General features: G+C 41.1%; 1 protein-coding gene across 1 annotated transcript; it reads right to left on the bottom strand.

Moving 5' to 3' along the window:
• Window positions 1–466: 466 nt before the first annotated feature.
• On the bottom strand, window positions 467–19,210 carry LOC139693212 (zinc finger protein-like). Its single transcript, XM_071591315.1, has 6 exons — window positions 18,981–19,210; window positions 18,630–18,800; window positions 15,927–16,145; window positions 14,441–14,665; window positions 9,278–9,401; window positions 467–4,087 (listed from the first exon to the last, which is right to left on the bottom strand). Exons 1-6 carry the CDS (start codon window positions 19,113–19,115, stop codon window positions 3,204–3,206), a joined length of 1,758 nt encoding a protein of 585 aa, XP_071447416.1. The 5' UTR covers window positions 19,116–19,210; the 3' UTR covers window positions 467–3,203.
• Window positions 19,211–19,842: the final 632 nt, after the last annotated feature.

The following is a 19,842-nucleotide window of genomic DNA, read 5'->3' as shown; positions in this document are numbered from 1 at the left end:
ACCTTGAGAAAGGCAGAACAATCGCAGATGAATATTACTCCAAATTTGTTGACTAGCTGGAAGCCAAAATTAGCATGGAGAGGCCTGGTATGAAGAAGAAAAAGATCAATTTTCACCAGGACAATGGACCTGCTCACCAAGGTGCATTGACGATGGGAAAACTACGGGATTAGGAGCACGATTATCTAGGATATCCTTCCTATTCTCCTGATTTAGCACCCTCAGACTTCGTTCTGTTCCCTAGCATGAAGTAATTACAATCTGAGAAGTGCTTTGCATCCAAAGAAGAAGTTGAGACAGCCATTGATGGATATTTTCAGTCTTCCATACTATCACATACCTTGGAAGGAATACTGATGTCAGAGAAACACTGGACCAAGTGTGTCTTGAAGTCAAGGGAGATTGTGTGGAGAAATCAAATCATTTTTTAACTCAAAATCACAATCATTCATTGTATCAGGCCGAGAACATTTCCTCCTCACCCTCATTTATTTTGATACATAATATTTCAATAAAGCTCGTTGTACAGGGTTCTTTAAACATTTCTTTCTTACATTAGAATTCAAACTTCTTCAGGAAAATAAATACAATTTTAATGTTTTTTTACAAATAAACAACAATCTCATAATTACATTGGTGCAGTTAGAAAAGTCTTAGTTCTGGATGGATTAACCACATAAGGAAATTCATTCAAAGTTGACAATAGTGTGATTTAGGACTCTGTTCCTTCAATAACCACTGTTAACAAAAGGACATCTGCGTTCAGCACATTCCTCGAAGATAACCCTTGTTTAGGATGGCCAATAACCTCAACCACACTGGAAACACAAATATTTCAGAGTATAAAAATCTTTTGCCATGACCGGGATTCGAACCTGGATCCCTTAAACGTCTGGTCAACTCATTAGCCAGTTAAGCTATCCCCTATGGATGAATATAACGACCTCAAACTTGCGCATACATGTCGAGGGGGAATGTTACTTCCACATGCCAACCAGGAGTGCTTCTGAATATTGTTTCATTTATACTACTAGAACACGTCTCCATACTTTTGCTTCTATAAATTCACAGGATGAATTTAACGACCTCAAACCTGCGCATGCATGTTGAGGGGGCATGTTACTTCCACATGCCACGAGTGCTTCTCAAGTTCATTTATGGTGGTAATAGTTCACATCTCCATACTTCTACTTCTAAAAATACACAGGATGAATTTAACGACCTCAAACCTGCGCATGCATGTTGAGGGGGCATGTTACGTTCACATGCCACAAGGAGTGCTTCTCAAGTTCATTTTTTGTGGTAGTAGTACACATCTCCATACTTCTGCTTCTAAAAATACGCTTGATGATTTTAAAGTCCTCAAACCTGTGCATGTTGCGGGGAATGTTACTTCCACAAACCACCAGGAGTGCTTCCTAAGTTCATTTTTCAGTTCTAGAACAAGTCTCCATACTTCCACTTCTCAAAATACCACACCGGATGAATATAACGACCTCCAACCTGAGCATGCACGTTGTTGGGGAATGTTACTTCCACAAGCTAACCAGGTGTGCTTCTGAAGATCATTCTATTTGTAGCACTGGTACATGCCTCCAATCTTTTGCTTCTCAAAATACTACAACATATGGCTTTGACGTCCTCAAACCTGCGGGTGAGTGTTGGGGGAATGTTACTTCCACATGTCATCCAGGAGTGCTCCTAAAGATCATTCTATTTGTAGCACTGGAAAACGTCTCCATACCTTCTGGTTCTCGAAATACACTGAACAAATGTAACGACCTCAAACCTGAGCATGCACGTTGATGGGGTAATGTTACTTCCACATGCCAACCAGGAGTGCTCCTGAAGGTCACTCTATTTGAAGCACTGGTACATGCCTCCATTCTTTGGCTTCTCAAAATACTACACCATATGATTTTGATGTCCTCAAACCTGAGGGTGGGTGTTGGCGGAATGTCACTTCCACATGGCATCCAGGAGTGCTTCCCAAGGTCATTTTGTTCCTTGTACTAGAACACCTCTCAATACTTCCAGTTCTCAATACTCAGCGGATGAATGTAATCTCAAACATGCAAGTGCATGATGAGGAGGGAATGTTACTTCCACATGCCAACCAAGGGTGCTTCTGAAGGTCATCCTATTTTTTGCACTGGAACACGTCTCCATACTTCCGCTTCTCAAAATACATAGGATGAATGCGTTGAGGGAATGTTACCTCCACATTCCACCAGGACTGCTTCTGAATGTCAATTTGTTTGTCGTACAAAAACACGTTTCCATACTTCTGCTTCTCAAAATACACTGGAATAATGCAATGAATTTGAACCTGCACGTGCATGTTGAGGGGGAATGTTACTTCCACTTGCCAACCAGGAGTAGTGCTGGAGGTCACTAAATTTGTAGCACTGGAACACATCTCCTTACTTCAACTTTTCAAGATACACCAGATGAAAGTAATGACCTCAAACCTGCGAGTGTGCGTTGGGGGGATATGTCACTTCCACATGCCACCCAGAGTGCTTCCCAAGGTCATTTTGTTTGTTGTACTGGAACATCTCTCAATACTTCTGCTTCTGAAATTATCTTGATGAATGAACCATCCTTGCAACCTGAGCAAGCGTGTTGGGAGGGAAATGATACTTCCACATGCCACCAGAGCTGCTTCTGAAGGTCATTCTATTAGTAGAACTGGTACACGTCTGCATACTAACTCTTCCCAAAATACTGCACTGGGTGAATGGAACATCCTCCAACTGGACATGCATGTTGATGGGGGAATGTTACTTCCACATGCCACCAGAACTGCTTTGTAAGGTCATTCTATTTCTTTCACTGGTACACGTCTCCATACTCCCGCTTCTCAAAATACACTGGATGAATAAAGTGACCTCTGACCTGCGCAGGCATGTTGAGGGAGGAATGTTACTTCCACATGCCACCAGCAGTTCTTCTAAAGGTCATTCTGTTTGTAGCACTGGTACACGTCTCCATACTAACTCTCCCCAAAATACTGCACTGGGTGAATGGAACATCCTCCAACTGGACATGCATGATGATGGGGGAATGTTACTTCCACATGCCAACCCGGAGTGCTTCCCAAGGTCATTTTGTGTGCTCTCTACAAGCAGTGTGTGCATTAGTCTGCAGTCTACCCTCAGTGCAATGTGTTCTTGAGTATCAATCAATCCTTTTTTGGGATTCTAGTGTGCTTCGATCAAATGTTGCCTTAGTACTCGTTTAGAAATGGATGTGAAATTACAGCGATAGCATTGTAATCGACTACTCCCCGAGTGCGCTTTCAAGTGCCTCGTAAGACCTCGTCTATCATGGAACACCATCGAACAAACATCGCACTTCTGCGGCGTTTCACCAGAAGTAATGATAATGTGTCTCCTGAGATTACTCTTGTACCGAAACGTTTTTGAACATATCTCGCACCTGAAAGGAGTCTGTCCGCTGTGAATAAGTACATGCATTTCCAGGTCTCGCTTGCGAATGAAACCCTTACTACACATCTCGCACTTGTGAGGTCTTTCGCTTATGTGCGTCAGGACGTGTCCCTCGAGATGCTGCTTGTACTTGAAACTCTTCGTACACAGATTACACTTGTGAGGTCTTTCCCCCGTGTGTATGAGCATATGACGGTTCAGATCCCCTTTGCTCGAGTAATCTTTCGAACATATACCACACTTATACGGTCTCTCCCCGGTATGCAGCAGCATATGCCGTTTAAGATTCCTTTTCAAAGAGAATTCCCTCGAGCAAATCTCGCATTTATTCTCGCACACATCACTATGAGTCAACAAATGCCTCCTAAGATCTCTCTTTAAAGTGAAATCAATTCGACAGTGTTGGCACTGGTATTTCCTTCGCCTAGTGTATACTGACGGATCCGAATCGCATTTAGTCCGGTACGTCTTGGACCTAACGCCACCTCTGGGTTGACTCCGGTTAACAGGATGCCCACGTATCATGTGAGCTTTGAGAATGTCCTTTTCTGCAAATTCCTGTTTGCAAATTTGACACGTGTGCTGAAAATTCCCCGCACCATCCTTGTCTGGACCATGTTGTCCTTGGTCACCACCTGAAAGAGTTGTACCATGCAATGGGTTAGTCCTGAGATGAACCGTGTTTCAGCAGGGAAATGTTGTACATATTTTAGGTCTATGCGAGGTGAGATGGAAGGATAGCGGGGATTACTAGAGTGATAAGTATAGAATAATATACAGCAGTGGGGACAAGAGCCAACAAGGGGTTGCAATAATATTGAATAAAGAGGTAGGAAGAAGCCTAGACAGCATAGAACAAGCAATGGATACAATATAACTAGTGGAGATAAAAGCAGAATGTGGTCATTCTTCAGATATACATGCCACCAAGCAACCATACGGAGGAAGAAGTCGATAGGATATACGATCAGTTAGAGGACATAATCGCATGTGTTCCTGAAAGGAAAAATTTGATAGTGATGGGGGATTGGAATGTGATGGTAGGCGAAGGAAGATATGGTGATGAGTTGGGAGATTACGGTTTATATATACATATATTATACATAATTTAGCACTATGCGAGGAGAGATGGAAAGATAGCGTGGATTACTGGAGTGAAAATTATAGCTAGTAATATACAGCAGTGGGGTCAAGAGCCAATGAGGGGTTGCCATAATATTGAATAAAGAGGTAGGAAGAAGCCTAGACAGCATAGAACAAGCAACAGATAGAATATTACCAGTACAGATAAAAGCAGAACCGACAAACTTGGTCATTGTTCAGGTATACATGCCACCAAACAACCATACGGAGGAAGAGATCGATAGGTTATACGATCAGTTAGAGGACATAATCGCATGTGTTCCTGCAGGGAAACATTTGATAGTGATGGGGGATTGGAATGTGATGGTAGGCGAAGGGAGGGATGGTGATGAGGTGGGGGACTATGGGTTTAGGCACGAGGAATGACCGCGGGGAGAAAGCAGTTGAGTTCTGCAGGAGACAGGGGTTAGTCATCACCAACACTTGGTATAGACACCACAAAATGCCTAGCTTTACATGAAAAATGCCAGGTGACTCAGAAAGGTATCAGTTAAATTATATCCTGGTTAGACACAGGTTTAGGAACAGCGTGATAAATTCACACAGCTTCCCGGGAGTGGATGCGGACTCTGACAATTTAGTGGTTATGAATAGCAGCATCCAATTCAGAAAGATAAGGCAGGAGTGGCGGGTTAGGAAATGGAATGTAGAGGCATTGACTATATTGACAAGGCAGGGGTATCAGCAGGCTGTAGAGAAAACCATGAGTTAATCAGATGACAGATCAGACAGACAACAGTCAAACAAGGAAATGCAAGAAGCAGTCGTCATAGTTGGCTTCGTGTGATGCGGTTAGAGAAAGGTACGACGTCGGTATTAAAAAGCTGCTTACAAGGATGCAAAAAGTGATTGATCGCCAAGGCAACTATGTAGAAAAATAGCTAAATGCTCAACCTTTCCATATGATATACATAAAGGTAGGAATAAATTTGATTTGTAATGAAAATTAAAATAAGGGAGCTTACTTTTCAAATTGCCCTCGTACATGCCACTGAGGAATCATAAGGAGGTAGAAGTTGATAGGATATACGATCAGTTAAGAGGATAGAATCGCATGTGTTCCTACAGGGAAACATTTCGTAGTTATACCAGATTTGAATGCAATGTTAAATGAAGGAATTGATGGTGATGAGGTGTTTGAATACAGTATAGATGGATGGAATGCCCACGGGAAGAAAGCATCCGTTCCTCAGTGAGGTGTCTGCAAAGTTGTCTGACACAAGTGGGGCGGCCATAGATTGATGGTGTCAGCGGGAGAGGCAAGGCTTCTGCGGTCATCATCTCATGATACCCTTGCAAAGGAAAGCTGCCAACAGCAGGACAGAAGACGCAGGAGAAGAAGACCACATTAGTTAGAATAGGAACGTGGAATGTTAGGACAATGATGAGGACAGGGAAACTGGAGAATATTAAACGAGAGATAGAAAGGGGTAAAATAGATATTTTAGGTCTCTGCGAGGTGAGATTGAAGAATAGCGGGGATTACTGGAGTGATCAGTATAGAATAATATACAGCGGTGGGGACGAGAGCCAACGAGGGGTTGCCATAGTATTAAATGAAGAGGTAGGAAGAAGTGTAGCCAACATAGAGCAGGTAACGGATAGAATATTACTAGTAGAGATGAAAGCAGAATGTGGTCATTCTTCAGATATACATGCCACCAAGCAACCATACGGAGGAAGAAGTTGATAGGATATACGATCAGTTAGAGGACATAATCGCATGTGTTCCTGAAAGGAAAAATTTGATAGTGATGGGAGATGCGGAGCCAGCAAGGGGTTGCCATAGTATTAAATGAAGAGGTAGGAAGAAACATAGTCAACATAGAGCAGGTAACGGATAGAATATTACTAGCAGAGATAAAAGCAGAATGTGGTCATTCTTCAGATATACATGCCACCGAGCAACCATACGGAGGAAGAAGTCGATAGGATATACGATCAGTTAGAGGACATAATCGCATGTGTTCCTGAAAGGAAAAATTTGATAGTGATGGGAGATGCGGAGCCAGCAAGGGGTTGCCATAGTATTAAATGAAGAGGTAGGAAGAAACATAGTCAACATAGAGCAGGTAACGGATAGAATATTACTAGCAGAGATAAAAGCAGAATGTGGTCATTCTTCAGATATACATGCCACCGAGCAACCATACGGAGGAAGAAGTCGATAGGATATACGATCAGTTAGAGGACATAATCGCATGTGTTCCTGAAAGGAAAAATTTGATAGTGATGGGAGATGCGGAGCCAGCAAGGGGTTGCCATAGTATTAAATGAAGAGGTAGGAAGAAACATAGTCAACATAGAGCAGGTTATGGATAGAATATTAATAGTATTTTCTAACCATCAATTTTCAAATCAATTCCCATTGAAAGACATATTGAAATGGAAAAGAATTCTCTCTCTAGGGAATTTATTCTGTAAAGCAAGCAGAAACTTTCCAGAGAACAAAATAAAACCAACCTTCTATTATAAAGACAACTAAGGGAACCTTTTTATCAAACAGCAAAGACAAAATTCCCATTCTGGGAGGGAGAGTGGTTGGTTTAAATTATGATGTGAAGGCTCTCTGCTATTTACATTGAACAAACTGGGAGGAAATTCAGAGAACGTGTAAAAGAACACTATGCCAGTTTCAAAAACCTTAATCCTTCTACCCAATTCGCCGAGCACCCAATGGACAATAACCACACAAGTCAGTTTTTTCCCAAGGATCTACATTTAGAGAAGAAAGGCTTAAGATTAGATGCCTTGGAACGATTAGGAATTTCCAACAGCAGTCATTATAAGGGTATATTAGTTAATGACCTGATGTACAGGGTCGCACCCAAAGGTGGTAGGACTGATTTTCTCTGGCGCGAACGGAGCGGTGGAGGGGGGTCTGCCTGGCAGGGTAAGGTGGAGGGGGCTCTTAGCAACAGACCGACACCAACCTCAGTCGCCTGCCGGCTGTCGTTGAGTGAGGACACCATTTTTAGTGAAACAAGTTTTTTGTCCGCATCGAAAAACAAAATGAATCTGAATTTAGAGCAATGTTATTCCATGAATTTTTGTGCAAAACTCGAGAAGACGGCAACTGAGACCCTCGATATGATCAAGCAGGCTTATGGGGACACTGCCTTAAGCCATTCCACAGTATTTGAGTGGCACAAGTTGTTTAAAGAGGGAAGGGAGCTCGTTGAAGACGACCATCGCTCCGGACGGCCGTCGATGGCAAGAACCGACACGAATGTGGACAGAGTGAGGACACTGCTGAACACAGACCGACGCTTAACCACTGAAGAAATTGCAGACCAGTTGGGTCTGTCTGCATCCAACGTCCAACGCATTATTTCACAGGATTTGGCCATGCACAAGGTGTGCGCCAAGATGGTGCCGAAAATTCTGAGTGTCGTCAGACAGCTCCTGGCCAAATACAGCATTGCCACGTTGCCAACCTACCCTATTCTCCCGATCTGGCACCACCGGACTTTTTCTTCTTCCCCCTGATGAAAAGACAGCTCAAGGGACGACGTTTTGACTCGATAAAGGCCGTTCAAGAGGCTTCGACGAGGGTCATCAACGGCATCCCCAAAGAAAATTTCCAGCGGGCGTACGGGGAATGGGAACAACGTTATACTAAGTGTGTAGCAGCTCAAGGAGCACACTTTGAAGATTATTAAGTCGATGTAAGTATATCGTAAATAAAATTCTCGTAAAAAATTCAGTCCTACCACTTTTGGGTGGGACCCTGTATTCCTTCCGTTCCCCCACTCTGTTCCACAGCCCCCCACGGTACCATACCATACAGTCCTCCACCCCTTCCCCCACTTATTCGGCATCTACTCTTCTCTATCTTGCATATAAAGCTATTTGTCCTCTGCGCTTCACCTGAAGATGACTTTCTAAGTCACAACCTAGGTTGTGAATAATAAAATGTACGTGGGAGAACAGAGTATTTTCTTTTCCGATTTGAACAGTGCTCAGAGAGGGAAACATTTCATAGTTATACTGGATTGGAATGCCATTTTAAGTGAAGGAAGAGATGGTGACGAGGTGGTGGGATGATGGTTTAGCTACGAGGAATGACAGCGGGGAGAAAGCAATTGAGTTCAACATTGACCGTTGTTTCTGGCATTATAAAATTCAATCAACTTAATTCTTGATCAACCTCCTAATTCTTAATAGATCTCTGCCCCCTTTGTGACATTTTCCTATCCCCATAAAATGTAATTTCTGACAACAGTTTAGACCGTGTTTCAACGAGAGTCTCAGAAGATTTGAGAAGCTGCCGAAGTAGAAGGGAGGACTGCTGTAATCCTTAGCCTACCTTCAATGCTGCCGGGATACGAACACACTACCATCTTGTGTTGAGGTCAAACACCATCTTAAGACGGAAAAGGGCAAGAGAATGGGACAAGGAGAGAATAGAGAAAGGAAGAACTCCCAACACTTCGACCTGAAGACGCTCATTGAAACACAGGTGAAACTGTTGTCAGAAAAACAACCCACGCGGTGACATCCCGTGAACGGAGAGCTTTGATTCAAAGCTTAATTGATGACTTCAAAGAGGAGGAATTCCAATGAGGGTGCTTTTAATGGCCACAGTTTGATCATTTATTCGACAGACTGAGTCCACAGGGGAGGAAGAAAGAGGTTTACACTTAGCAAAAGTGAAAACATAAAGAGAAAGGTCTCTTTACCTTGTCCTTCCAAAACTTTCCCTTGAAGTACTCCTTCTCCCTGAGGAATGTCCACATCACATTCCTCCTTTATTTCCACATCCACATTTAAAGACGGGATGAATTCGTCATCTCCCAAACGGTCCTGCAAGGTCAAAGAAAAACTTAGAAAATACCAAACAACCAACAGATATCCCAACAACATTCGTAAGATGAATTTTAAACTGTGCATACAATGCTTAACAATTAACCCTCTTAGTGCGGTGGGAATTCCAGGGGTACTCAGTGAGAAGTGCAAAGGCTAATTTAAGAAAATGCATCACCTTAAGAAAAAAAAACATTGTGAAGTTATTTGTTTAGATATCCATACGCAGTTTTTTTTTATTTTAAAATAAAATATTGTAGTTAATAAATGATGTAATACATTTACATCAACTGATAAATAAATATAATTATTACAGTATCATAAATTTGAAGAATATTTTTTAGCAATAATATTTCAATTTTCTAGACACAATACTAATATATTTTTTTTAAACATTTTTCAATGAAACTACCATATTTAAATAAAAGAAAGAATCAAAAAGACACGCAGAAAAAATTATATATAAATAAAAAGAAGAACCAGTGAATTGCAGTTCCTCTTCTACAGATCGCAGTAGTGGTTAGGGGAATGAAAACACTTCCTTCAACCTAAGTATTTCTTTGAAAATACAATGATTTGTACTTAATTTTTATCTGTGAAGTCTCTCACACGCCTCTCCTCCCGTAAACATTTGTTTCTATTGTGGGAAATGTAATATCAGTTGATGTTTTGGAAGGTTCAATTCAATGAGGGGAAAGTTGTTTTATGGTTGACAATTAACCCTCTTAGTGCCGTGGGGATTCCAGGGGTACTCAGTGAGAAGTGCAAAGGCTAATTTAAGAAAGTGCATCACCTTAGGAAAAACAACATTGTGAATTTATTTGTTTGGATATCCATATGCAGGTTTTTTATTTTAAAATAAAATATTGTAGTTAATAATGACATCATACATTTACATCATCTGATAAATACATGTAATTATTAGAGTATCATAAATTTGAAGAATATTTTTTTAGCAATAATATTGACCACAACCTATGACCTCTTGTACTCTCCTTGCCCTCCTTCATGAAAGAATCATATCACTTCCTCCACCGTTTAAATTCTGCCTCCATTCCCTCCACCTCCAACCTACTAACGTACTTTCTTCCCACCCAGAGGGCTCGGGTTCAAATCCCGGTGGTGTTGAATATTTTTCAGAGGTATCTCAATCCTACTTACTATACAACACCACCGGGATTTCTTCGTCACCGGTGGTGTTGAATAGGGTGAATTCCATACAATTATATAACACATTTTTAAATTTTTTATTAGCAATTTTAAATGCTTTTCCAAGTCCCAATTTGACTCAGTGAGATCAGCCTTTTCAACAAAGTCGAACTATGCGGAGGCTGACAAAAGAATTTGCAATTCACTGGTTTTTCTATATTTACGAGGGTCATCCGGAAAGTAGTACCCGTTCGTGCCGCATGAAGTGCTGACGACGCGAGTAGCCGCTGGACGAGGTCAGATAGCTTCAGTGGCTTGTCTGCCTTCTCTGAGCCAAGTTGCGTGACGCTAGCATTGCCTGTGTTGTTTCTGTGATTGTTTACAATGTTTAAAAAAATTGAGAACGCCGCCAGTTGTGAAGTGAGGGCAGTGATTAAATTCCTCAATGCAAGAAACGTTCGCCCATGTGATATTCATCGCCAATTAAAGGAGGTGTATGGAGACAATGTAATGGACGAGTCGTCTGTTCGGCGGTGGTGTCGCAACTTCAACATGGGGAGGGGGAACACACACGACGATGAGCGTTCGGGGAGACCGTCTGTCATTACAGACCAACTGGTGAGCTCAGTTGACGAATTCGTGAGGAACGATCGGCGCGTCACAATTGATGACATCTGTGAGCATTTTCCCAATGTTTCTCGAACAATTGTTCATGAAATTGTTAAACACCATCTGCATTATGCAAAAATTTGTGCAAGATGGGTCCCTCGCGTATCTCAATGAGCTGGCGGCGAAGGACTATGCAGCAGGAATACAGAAACTTGTCACACGTTATGACAAATGCCTTAATTTGCTTGGAGATTATGTTGAGAAGTAGTTTAAAGTATCCTCTTTCAAATAAAATTTTTTATGTTTGTTAATATTTACTTTTGCGTCTTTATTTCACGAACGGGTACTACTTTCCGGATGACCCTCGTATTTATAATTTTTTCTACATGTCTTTTTTGATTCTTTATTATATTTTAAACATGGTAGTTTTATTGAAAAATGTTTTTAGAAAAAATATTAGTATTGTGTCTAAAAATCGAAATATTATTGCTAAAAAAATACTTTTCAAATTTATAATACTGTAATAATTACATTTATTTTTCAGATGATGTAAATGTATAACATCATCATTATTAACTACAACATTTTATTATAAAATAACAAAACTGCATATGGATATCTAAACAAAAAACTTCATAATGTTTTTTTTCCTAAGGTGATACATATTCTTAAATTACCCTTCGCACTTCTCACTAGCACCCCTGGAATCCCCACTGCACTAAGAGGGTTAAAAGAAATGGGAGGGGATCGAGATGGTATGGTGGCTATCATACTGGCTTCCCACCCAGAGGGCCCGGGTTCAAATCCCGGCGGTGTTGAATATTTTTCAGTGAGGGTATCTCGATCCCTACTTGAGGTGCTTTGTGGAGTGCACTTTGAGTGAGTACGCTGTCCGTCGGATGGGACGTTAAGCTGTTGACCCCTTGGCGCCTTTCGTTAAGAGTAGGCTAATGCCGACGCCAGGTTTCTCTCCACCCTTCATCCTTTCCTGCCCATCCCCTATGGTGCAAATGACCTCGGATGTCGGTCACCTCCCCTTAATACTAATACTACCACCCAACCTGCCAATGGCCACTATCAACATTACTTCCCTCTGCATGGGCAGTAACAGAAGTACCCCGCCTTTTGTTTAAAAGCAAATGGATTAATCAAAGAATGAAAAATTAAAATTAAAATCCTTTTCCATACAAGTATCTTTCGAGAGTGACATTACTCAAAGTAATTACCCCCTTCAGCTGTGCAATGATTGCCTCCAATCTTGTTAACCTGAATTTTTCACACGAGCTCTTAAAAATAGCGCTGTCCATATTTGCAAATGCTGCTACGATAGCGGTGCTTATAGATGTAACATTAGGGTGCCTTGTCTCATTATAATTGGTAACTCTTCTTTCGACTATGCCCCAAACATATGTAATAGTCAACTGGGGGAGTTTAAGTCCACGCTAGTATTCGTGGCGGGACCAGAACTCCTATTGACAAGAACACGTCAATAATGTCATCTCTGTGAGAGTCAGTCTTGGACTAAAATCACTCATAGTGAGCTGATGCACCATGCTGTTTCAAAAAGACATACAGGGTTCATCCGGAAAATAAGTGTACTGAGCTCAGGAAAAAAAATTTATTACACTTTTACATATCTTAAGCTAATATTCCTCAAAATAGGACCCTTGTGAGTCGATACACTTGTTCCAGCGTCGTTCCCATTCCTGGAACGCTCCCGCGAAGGCATCATCGGGAACCTCTCGAAGACACGTCATCGACCTCTTCTCTGCCCTCCACGAACATCTTGTGCCACCAAAAGATCATGTTTCTGGACATGGCTGACTCCCCTGTAAGCCTGGTTAATCATACCGACAGTTTCGGTAGACGATTTCCCAAGCTTTACCGCAAATTTGATGGAATAACGCAGCTCCAAAAACTTCGGCATCGCGTTCCGTGACGTGGGTCGAGCGTGGAGGTTCGCGTTAACAGAGCTCCTCACTACAACACAGCTCAGAGCCGACTGCCTTTTTCAGCGTCGCTTGCCAACATACCCCCCTCCAATCGCAGCCCATCAGAGCGGTGCTGGGCGCACCTGGAGCGGCGGGAAAAAATCAGTACACTTATTTTCCGGACGAACCCTGTATATTATCTCCCCTAGGCCAACAGTTACCACACACGGTTACACAAGATTCTTCATTAAATTTTGCAAATTTGCATAAATTTGCAAAAATTCCTCCGAAATCAGCACCTGAGCATTTTCTCGAATGCCGTTTCCTCACCAGGTTAGCGAAACCTTCCCCTTAGACCACTCCAAAGCATTCTACTTATGGCCACAATATCGCAAATAGTTCCGTTGGGTACCCGTGGAATTGAACTATTTCAAAACATAACGCCCAGCGGGAACACTTTCCATAATATCGGCCCTTACAATTGTACCCCACACTTGTACGTAATATTTCTTGGCCATTTTGGAGTTTATTATGACTGTTTATTAGATGCCTATAACTTTAAAAGAACACCAAACGCCACCTCTAGTGGAACTAAGATATGACGGGAAATTCCAAATGAAATTTGTCATGAGATAACTGCCTCACACTGTATGTAGTTATATGTCATCATTCATACCATTTAACATCTTAAGGGTGCCATCAACTCGCTACTCCTGTTGTAATTCTGTAGTATTCTACTCCTGTAATAAGATTTAAGTATTTGTGCAAATCTGGGGACAGTACTTTGAAGAATTTGAAGTGTTTGTGCAAATCTGTGGACAGCACTTTGAAGAATTTTAAGTGTTTGTGCAAATCTGTGGATAGTACTTTGAAGAATTTTAAGAGTTTGTCCAAATCTGTGGACAGTACTTTGAAGAATTTTAAGTGTTTGTTCAAATCTGTGGACAGTACTTTGAAGAATTTTAAGTGTTTGTGCAAATCTGTGGACAGTACTTTTAAGAATTTTAAGTGTTTCTGCAAATTTGTGGACATAACTTTGAAGAATTTGAAGTGTTTGTTCAAATCTGTAGACAGTACTTTGAAGAATTTTAAGAGTTTGAGCAAATCAGTGGACATAACTTGAAGAATTTTAAGTGTTGGTGCAATCTGTGGGCAGTGCTTTGAAAAATTTTAAGTGTTTGTGCAAATCTGTACACTAAATTACTTTTTTTAATAATTGCATTACTATGGGAATGCACCCTTTATATCAGAAATAAAGTGACATAAAGACAGCAAAGTTTTACCTTGAAATACACGGAATTCAAACCACAGATGGCCAATTATACAAATTACATTGATATGGGCACTCACCAAATTTCCTGCTTTCTCATTGTCCAACTGATGACTGCCAGCTTCCTGCATTGATGGGACCATGGACGAATCAATATCCCCTCCCAGAGAACCAGAGCATCCACTGGCAGTATCTATCTCCTTCTTGACAACGACCATGTCATCTCGGACATTAGCAACCCTCATGTCAATAGCATCACTGGTAATTGTGTCGTCATCAATTTCTCTCTTGATCCCACCGGGAAACTATTGCAAAGCATACAAACGTTATGATTTATTAATGTCAGATGATAAACATTTCAAAATAAGAACATCAACATTACAAATCTTTTTGGCGAAATATTTTAAAGTAATTTTTACACCAAAACCATTTGAGAGCAACTAATTTTGCAATACAACTCCTAAACAGATAGTAATTACAAGGCATATTAATATAGAAAGGGTCGTTTGCTTATATTTAAATATTGGCACTTCAGGACACAGTTTTACTCCTGCAGTGCCATCTACTGATTCATTGAGAAGCTATAACAGCATTTTTTGTTTCAGAAGTCGTTTGCTTGTCCCTGGTCATCCAAACACAACAAAGTCCGGGACACAATCATACATCTTCCAGCCAGCTGTGAAGTGCGTTCTTCTGTCATACGATTCTTGTATTGCAAAAGGATTTTTGGCTGCAAATGAAATTCATCGGGAGTTATGGACCCTAGTTTATGGACCTACAGTTAGATATCATTAGAGTGAAGGAAAGGTCAGAGACAATTGTGCCAGTGATTTAAAAAAAATGTACGAACAAATGTCCATTTACGAGGAGCAAAGATGGCAGGCCCACAGTATATTCTGACCGATTAAATTGTTTCGCAAGTGGAACAAAAACTACGATGTGATCGTCGATTGACGATTTATAATGATCTGGCAGAGAAATTTCTTCAACTAGGACGCACTACTGTCTACAATATTGTCACGGAAAAAAACCTCGGATACCACAAATTGTGTGCAAGCTGGGTGTACCGAAAATGCTAAGCCGACCACCACAAAAAGAGCACAGAGAATGTCCAGTGGACGAGACAGTTTTTGTGCCCCCCACCGTATACAGTCCTGACCTTTCACCTAGCGACTACTACCTCTTCTTGCACTTGGCAAACAGTGGCTCGGATGGAAAACGTTTAGAAACCACGCAGAGGAACACAAGAACGGCTTTAATGTCAATCGGTTGTCAACTCTCTCAGGCGGCGAGCTTCTATGCTCAGAGGGGTTATGAGAAGCAGGGGCTGCAGCGGTATGAAAAATGCTTCGAAGGGAACGGCGATTATGTAGAGAAGTGAACTAGTTATGATGCTAACTAAAAGTTCCAATAAAATGGGTTTCATATGAGTGTATTTTTCCCTGTGACCAAAGGCCCTTACTGAGTACGGCTGGGGTTGATTCTTCCCATAATAATCATACAGCAATAGTTACCTCTGCATAGAAATATCATACATAGAAATGCTTAATTGCTCAACTCACTCACCTGAATCTCCACTGGTCTGCAATTATTCTCGGCCATCCAATTCACCCGCGCGCCCCCTCTATAACTGTCGTCCGTCTCAACCATTGCTGCTCGGACTGAATATTCAACAGATTCCACGGCACTACTCAACGCCCATACTCGGTCTGATGTACCGTCAACCAAATCCTCTCCGGGCTTCTCCACACCCTTGTTGTCATGTCTCAAGACATCACTCACCTCCTTATAAACAATAAACACATTAAACAACACAATGGTCACTTTGGTAGGTGATGGTAGAGTTCACCCAATACTACGCACTACGAGGGCAGTTCAATAAGTAACCATGTTAGAAATGAAGAAACCATTTTTTCAAAAATATTTTTTTTATTTCTCAACAAAGTCCCCCTTTTAGAAAGATATACACTTCTCCCAACGTTCTGGCCATTTTTTTAATCCCTTAAAAAAATAGGATTTGTCGAACTCTCTCCAAAATACGTCCCTGTCTCTCGGCGATAACTTCCTCGTTTGAGCTCAATTTTATTCTCCCCCGAGCCATTTCTTCATGTTAGGGACTAAGAAAAAGTCGCAGGCAGCCAGATCGGGGGAATACGGGGGGTGCAACTGCAATTCATAACGTAGTTCATACAGTCCATGAAGTCGCAGGCAGCCAGATCAGGAGAATACGGGGGTGCGGCAGCAATTCATAATGTAGTTCATGCAGTTTGGCGGTGACAACTCCGGGATCAGCTTGTTGTCCACCGTGAGCAATCGCCATGGCACCCATCGGGCAAGACAATTTTCTCATTTTGCCAATCTATTTGTGTAAAATATTAATTGCCATTCCAGTCGACACACCTCCCATGGCCTCTGCTACTTCACGCACTTTTGTTCGTCCATCAGCGAGAATCATGGCGTGGACTTTTTGAATGATTTCCTCGGTATAACCATGTCTGCCGTGGGCGTCCTAGTCGCTCTTCATCAAATACAGATGTTCGCCCACGTTTAAATTCGTCGAACGAATATCTAACTGTGGTCATAGATGACATGAAGTGTTCCCATCCAACAGCATCCAACTTTGCTTTCTTCTCCTCGCATTTCTTCCCATCCAAAACAAAACAAAAAGGGAATTACCGAATGATACTGCTCTTTTTCCATCTTCAAGCGAAAATCACAAAAACACGTCTGCCAAATCCAAACCAACCTTTAAATCAATCTGAAATTTGTTTCACCGTCGTTTGATAGATGGCAGCACACGATGATAGCATAAACTTCCCTCAGGAATTCCCTCTGTCATCAAACACGGGTACTTATTGAACTGCCCTTGTATACTGTAATATGTAAAATTCACCCATTTCAGGGTATTAATAATTGGGAGGGGATCAGATCTTTTGCCTCTGTCACCCATGGTTTCCCAGGAAGACAACTGGTACCCAATTAAGAATCTGACGGCTCGGGTGAACGACAGAGGGTGTCCAGTAAGGTGTGCCTGGGAATCGAACCAAGAGCCTCTGGTCAGTGAAGCCAAATGGTTCCATTCAAAATGATTGCCGAGTATTTTTATTATTTTATATACAGAGATGACAGGGACACGGAGTAAGGATGTTGAGAAAAGACTTGTTGAACTTTGATATCTGAATCTATGATACACATGTGTATACATGTCTGCGATGCCTGGAAAGCACCCTGAAACTCCTCTCTCGATGGGAATGTCTCTCACAGGTACGTTGGAACATGCTTTTCGATGTTTTCTACGGTCTCCCTATGCTTTCTTACTTTTAGCCCTCTCTCTCTCTTCAGTACACAGGAAAACAATAAAAGTCACACAGAGCCAAATCGGGACTGTAAAGAGACTGGGGGAACACTGGGGTGGTACTCCAGGCCGGGAAGTTGGTAACGATGAAGGACGTGTGGCTGGCCACTCAAAGTTACAAATTTGAAAAAAAACACTCTTCACGCGGAGGCACGTCTTTCCGCTCACAATGCTCGGAGCAAACTGGCAACCGACTGCTTTAGAAGGGCAGACCTCCGACCACACTTCCAGACCGATTTTATCGCGCTGCCACGAATAGTCGCGCCACAATAAAATCCTGCGGATTATTTTCATAATGGACCATGTAATCTGGACATGAAGGAGGTGAAGTGGACAGAGACGGAAACAAATGAGGAAATGTTATTGGCATTGAGAGGGGATTGTTGGGGGAAATCATAAGGCGGCGATAAAGAGGTTGCAGAGAAGGATGTTGGGTTTGTGTTTGTTAGGAGTGATAAGCGAAATATTTGGTTGTTTAATACATCCAAAATGTCTCTTCACAAATAAAAACTTCTTCGATATTATTTATTACCCACGCGAACCTTCCTAAGACACCAACTTCCTCGCCCTACTCACCATTTTTCACTTAGTCTCCAAAGGATTTTTGTCGTTTAAGTTAATAAGGGAAAGAAACTGTGTGGCAAGAGTTTTCACCTAAAAATGATTATAGCCTTCCGTCATCAGTTAACCTAATAATTTAATAGCAGAATTTCAGTCGACTTGAATGTTTCCTGACTAAAAGTGTGATTATTTTCACTTCAAAACTAACTTCAATATGTTTCTGATTGATCATAAAGTTATGAGAATCGGGAATGCTTTTTTGTACATTGATCGAAACATATGCAATTAAATATTCATATTGGGCAAAATGTCTTCGTGACAGGCATCGTTAAACATTAATGAATACAACTGACCTCCTCTCGATTAGTAATCCAGTCTTTTGTTGCTGATTTGGACCTCTTTCGGATGCGATTGTAGAAAACAAACAGACACTCGGCACATCTATGTTTAAATAGTCGGAATTCCGTGAGCTTCTCCATGCAGGTAGAACACACCAACCAGGGATACCTCTTATCCTCCACAACCTAATTAAATATGTTTAAAACAAGTATTAACCATAGAATACTCAAAACACCACTTGGCAAACTACCAATATACTTTCTCCCGATATCGTACGGAATCTACAAACCAATTACCGATTGATTTCACCAAAGATCCACCACAAATATATTTTATACAGACGTCACACACACAACACTACTTACTTTAACATTTACTAGATCCTCTATAGTCTTTTCCAACATAAATTCCGTTTTAGTATGCTCGTCGAAAATATTTATCAACTCTCCTCCACTGTTTAGACACAATCTGCACACTACAAAATCGATTTTATCACACATTCTGAACGTTTTCAGTTGCGCAGGATTATTAACTGAATAAATTAAAGTTAACTGTTAGGATGTCTTACACATATTACGTGAATAAACATTTAAAGTCGTCAAAACCCGAAACAAGTTCACAAAGCTGACGACTATTTGGATTCTCGCTTTTTATTCTTCTTCTGTTCTCCTCATACCAGCAGTTCACAACATATGGCAGATGGGTCAATAAATGTGATCGAATCATTTGGAAAGAAAGGATCATTATCTAGCTCGCGCATGTCAACGCATTCCTCAACGTGTATCATTTCAAATCCATTGATTGGGTGAAATAAAATCAATATCAGCCTATTTTTGCAAAGATTTGGATTGCTGAAGTGTCTCGAATATCCTTTTATCTAAAAATGATATGAAACATAAATGAGTCATTTGGTCAGTTTTCCGTGCATTCCTTTCAAAGATCCGGTTCAAAAGATTTACTACGGCCTTCCCTCAGATGTAAACATGGTAGTATAACTATGTATTTCAATATGTACCGTCCGTAATATCTATAAAATTATATACAAACACTTCGAGCTTCATATATATTGTGCTGCGACTCTATATTTTCATGGCATTAGTTTTCAGTCAGGCCCTAAAGTGTTTATGAACGACCTTCATTGACGCGCTCTTTTAAAATTTAATTTAATCTATTCAGATACCTGTGAATGTTTCATGGTTCCATGCATCATTTACATAATAATACGTA

This window comes from Hetaerina americana, unplaced genomic scaffold, assembly GCF_022747635.1.
Source record: "Hetaerina americana unplaced genomic scaffold, ioHetAmer1.1.p SCAF_45, whole genome shotgun sequence".
NCBI lineage: Eukaryota > Metazoa > Arthropoda > Insecta > Odonata > Calopterygidae > Hetaerina > Hetaerina americana.
Note: the sequence above shows the minus strand (reverse complement) of the source record. Positions and strands in the feature narration are given on the sequence as shown.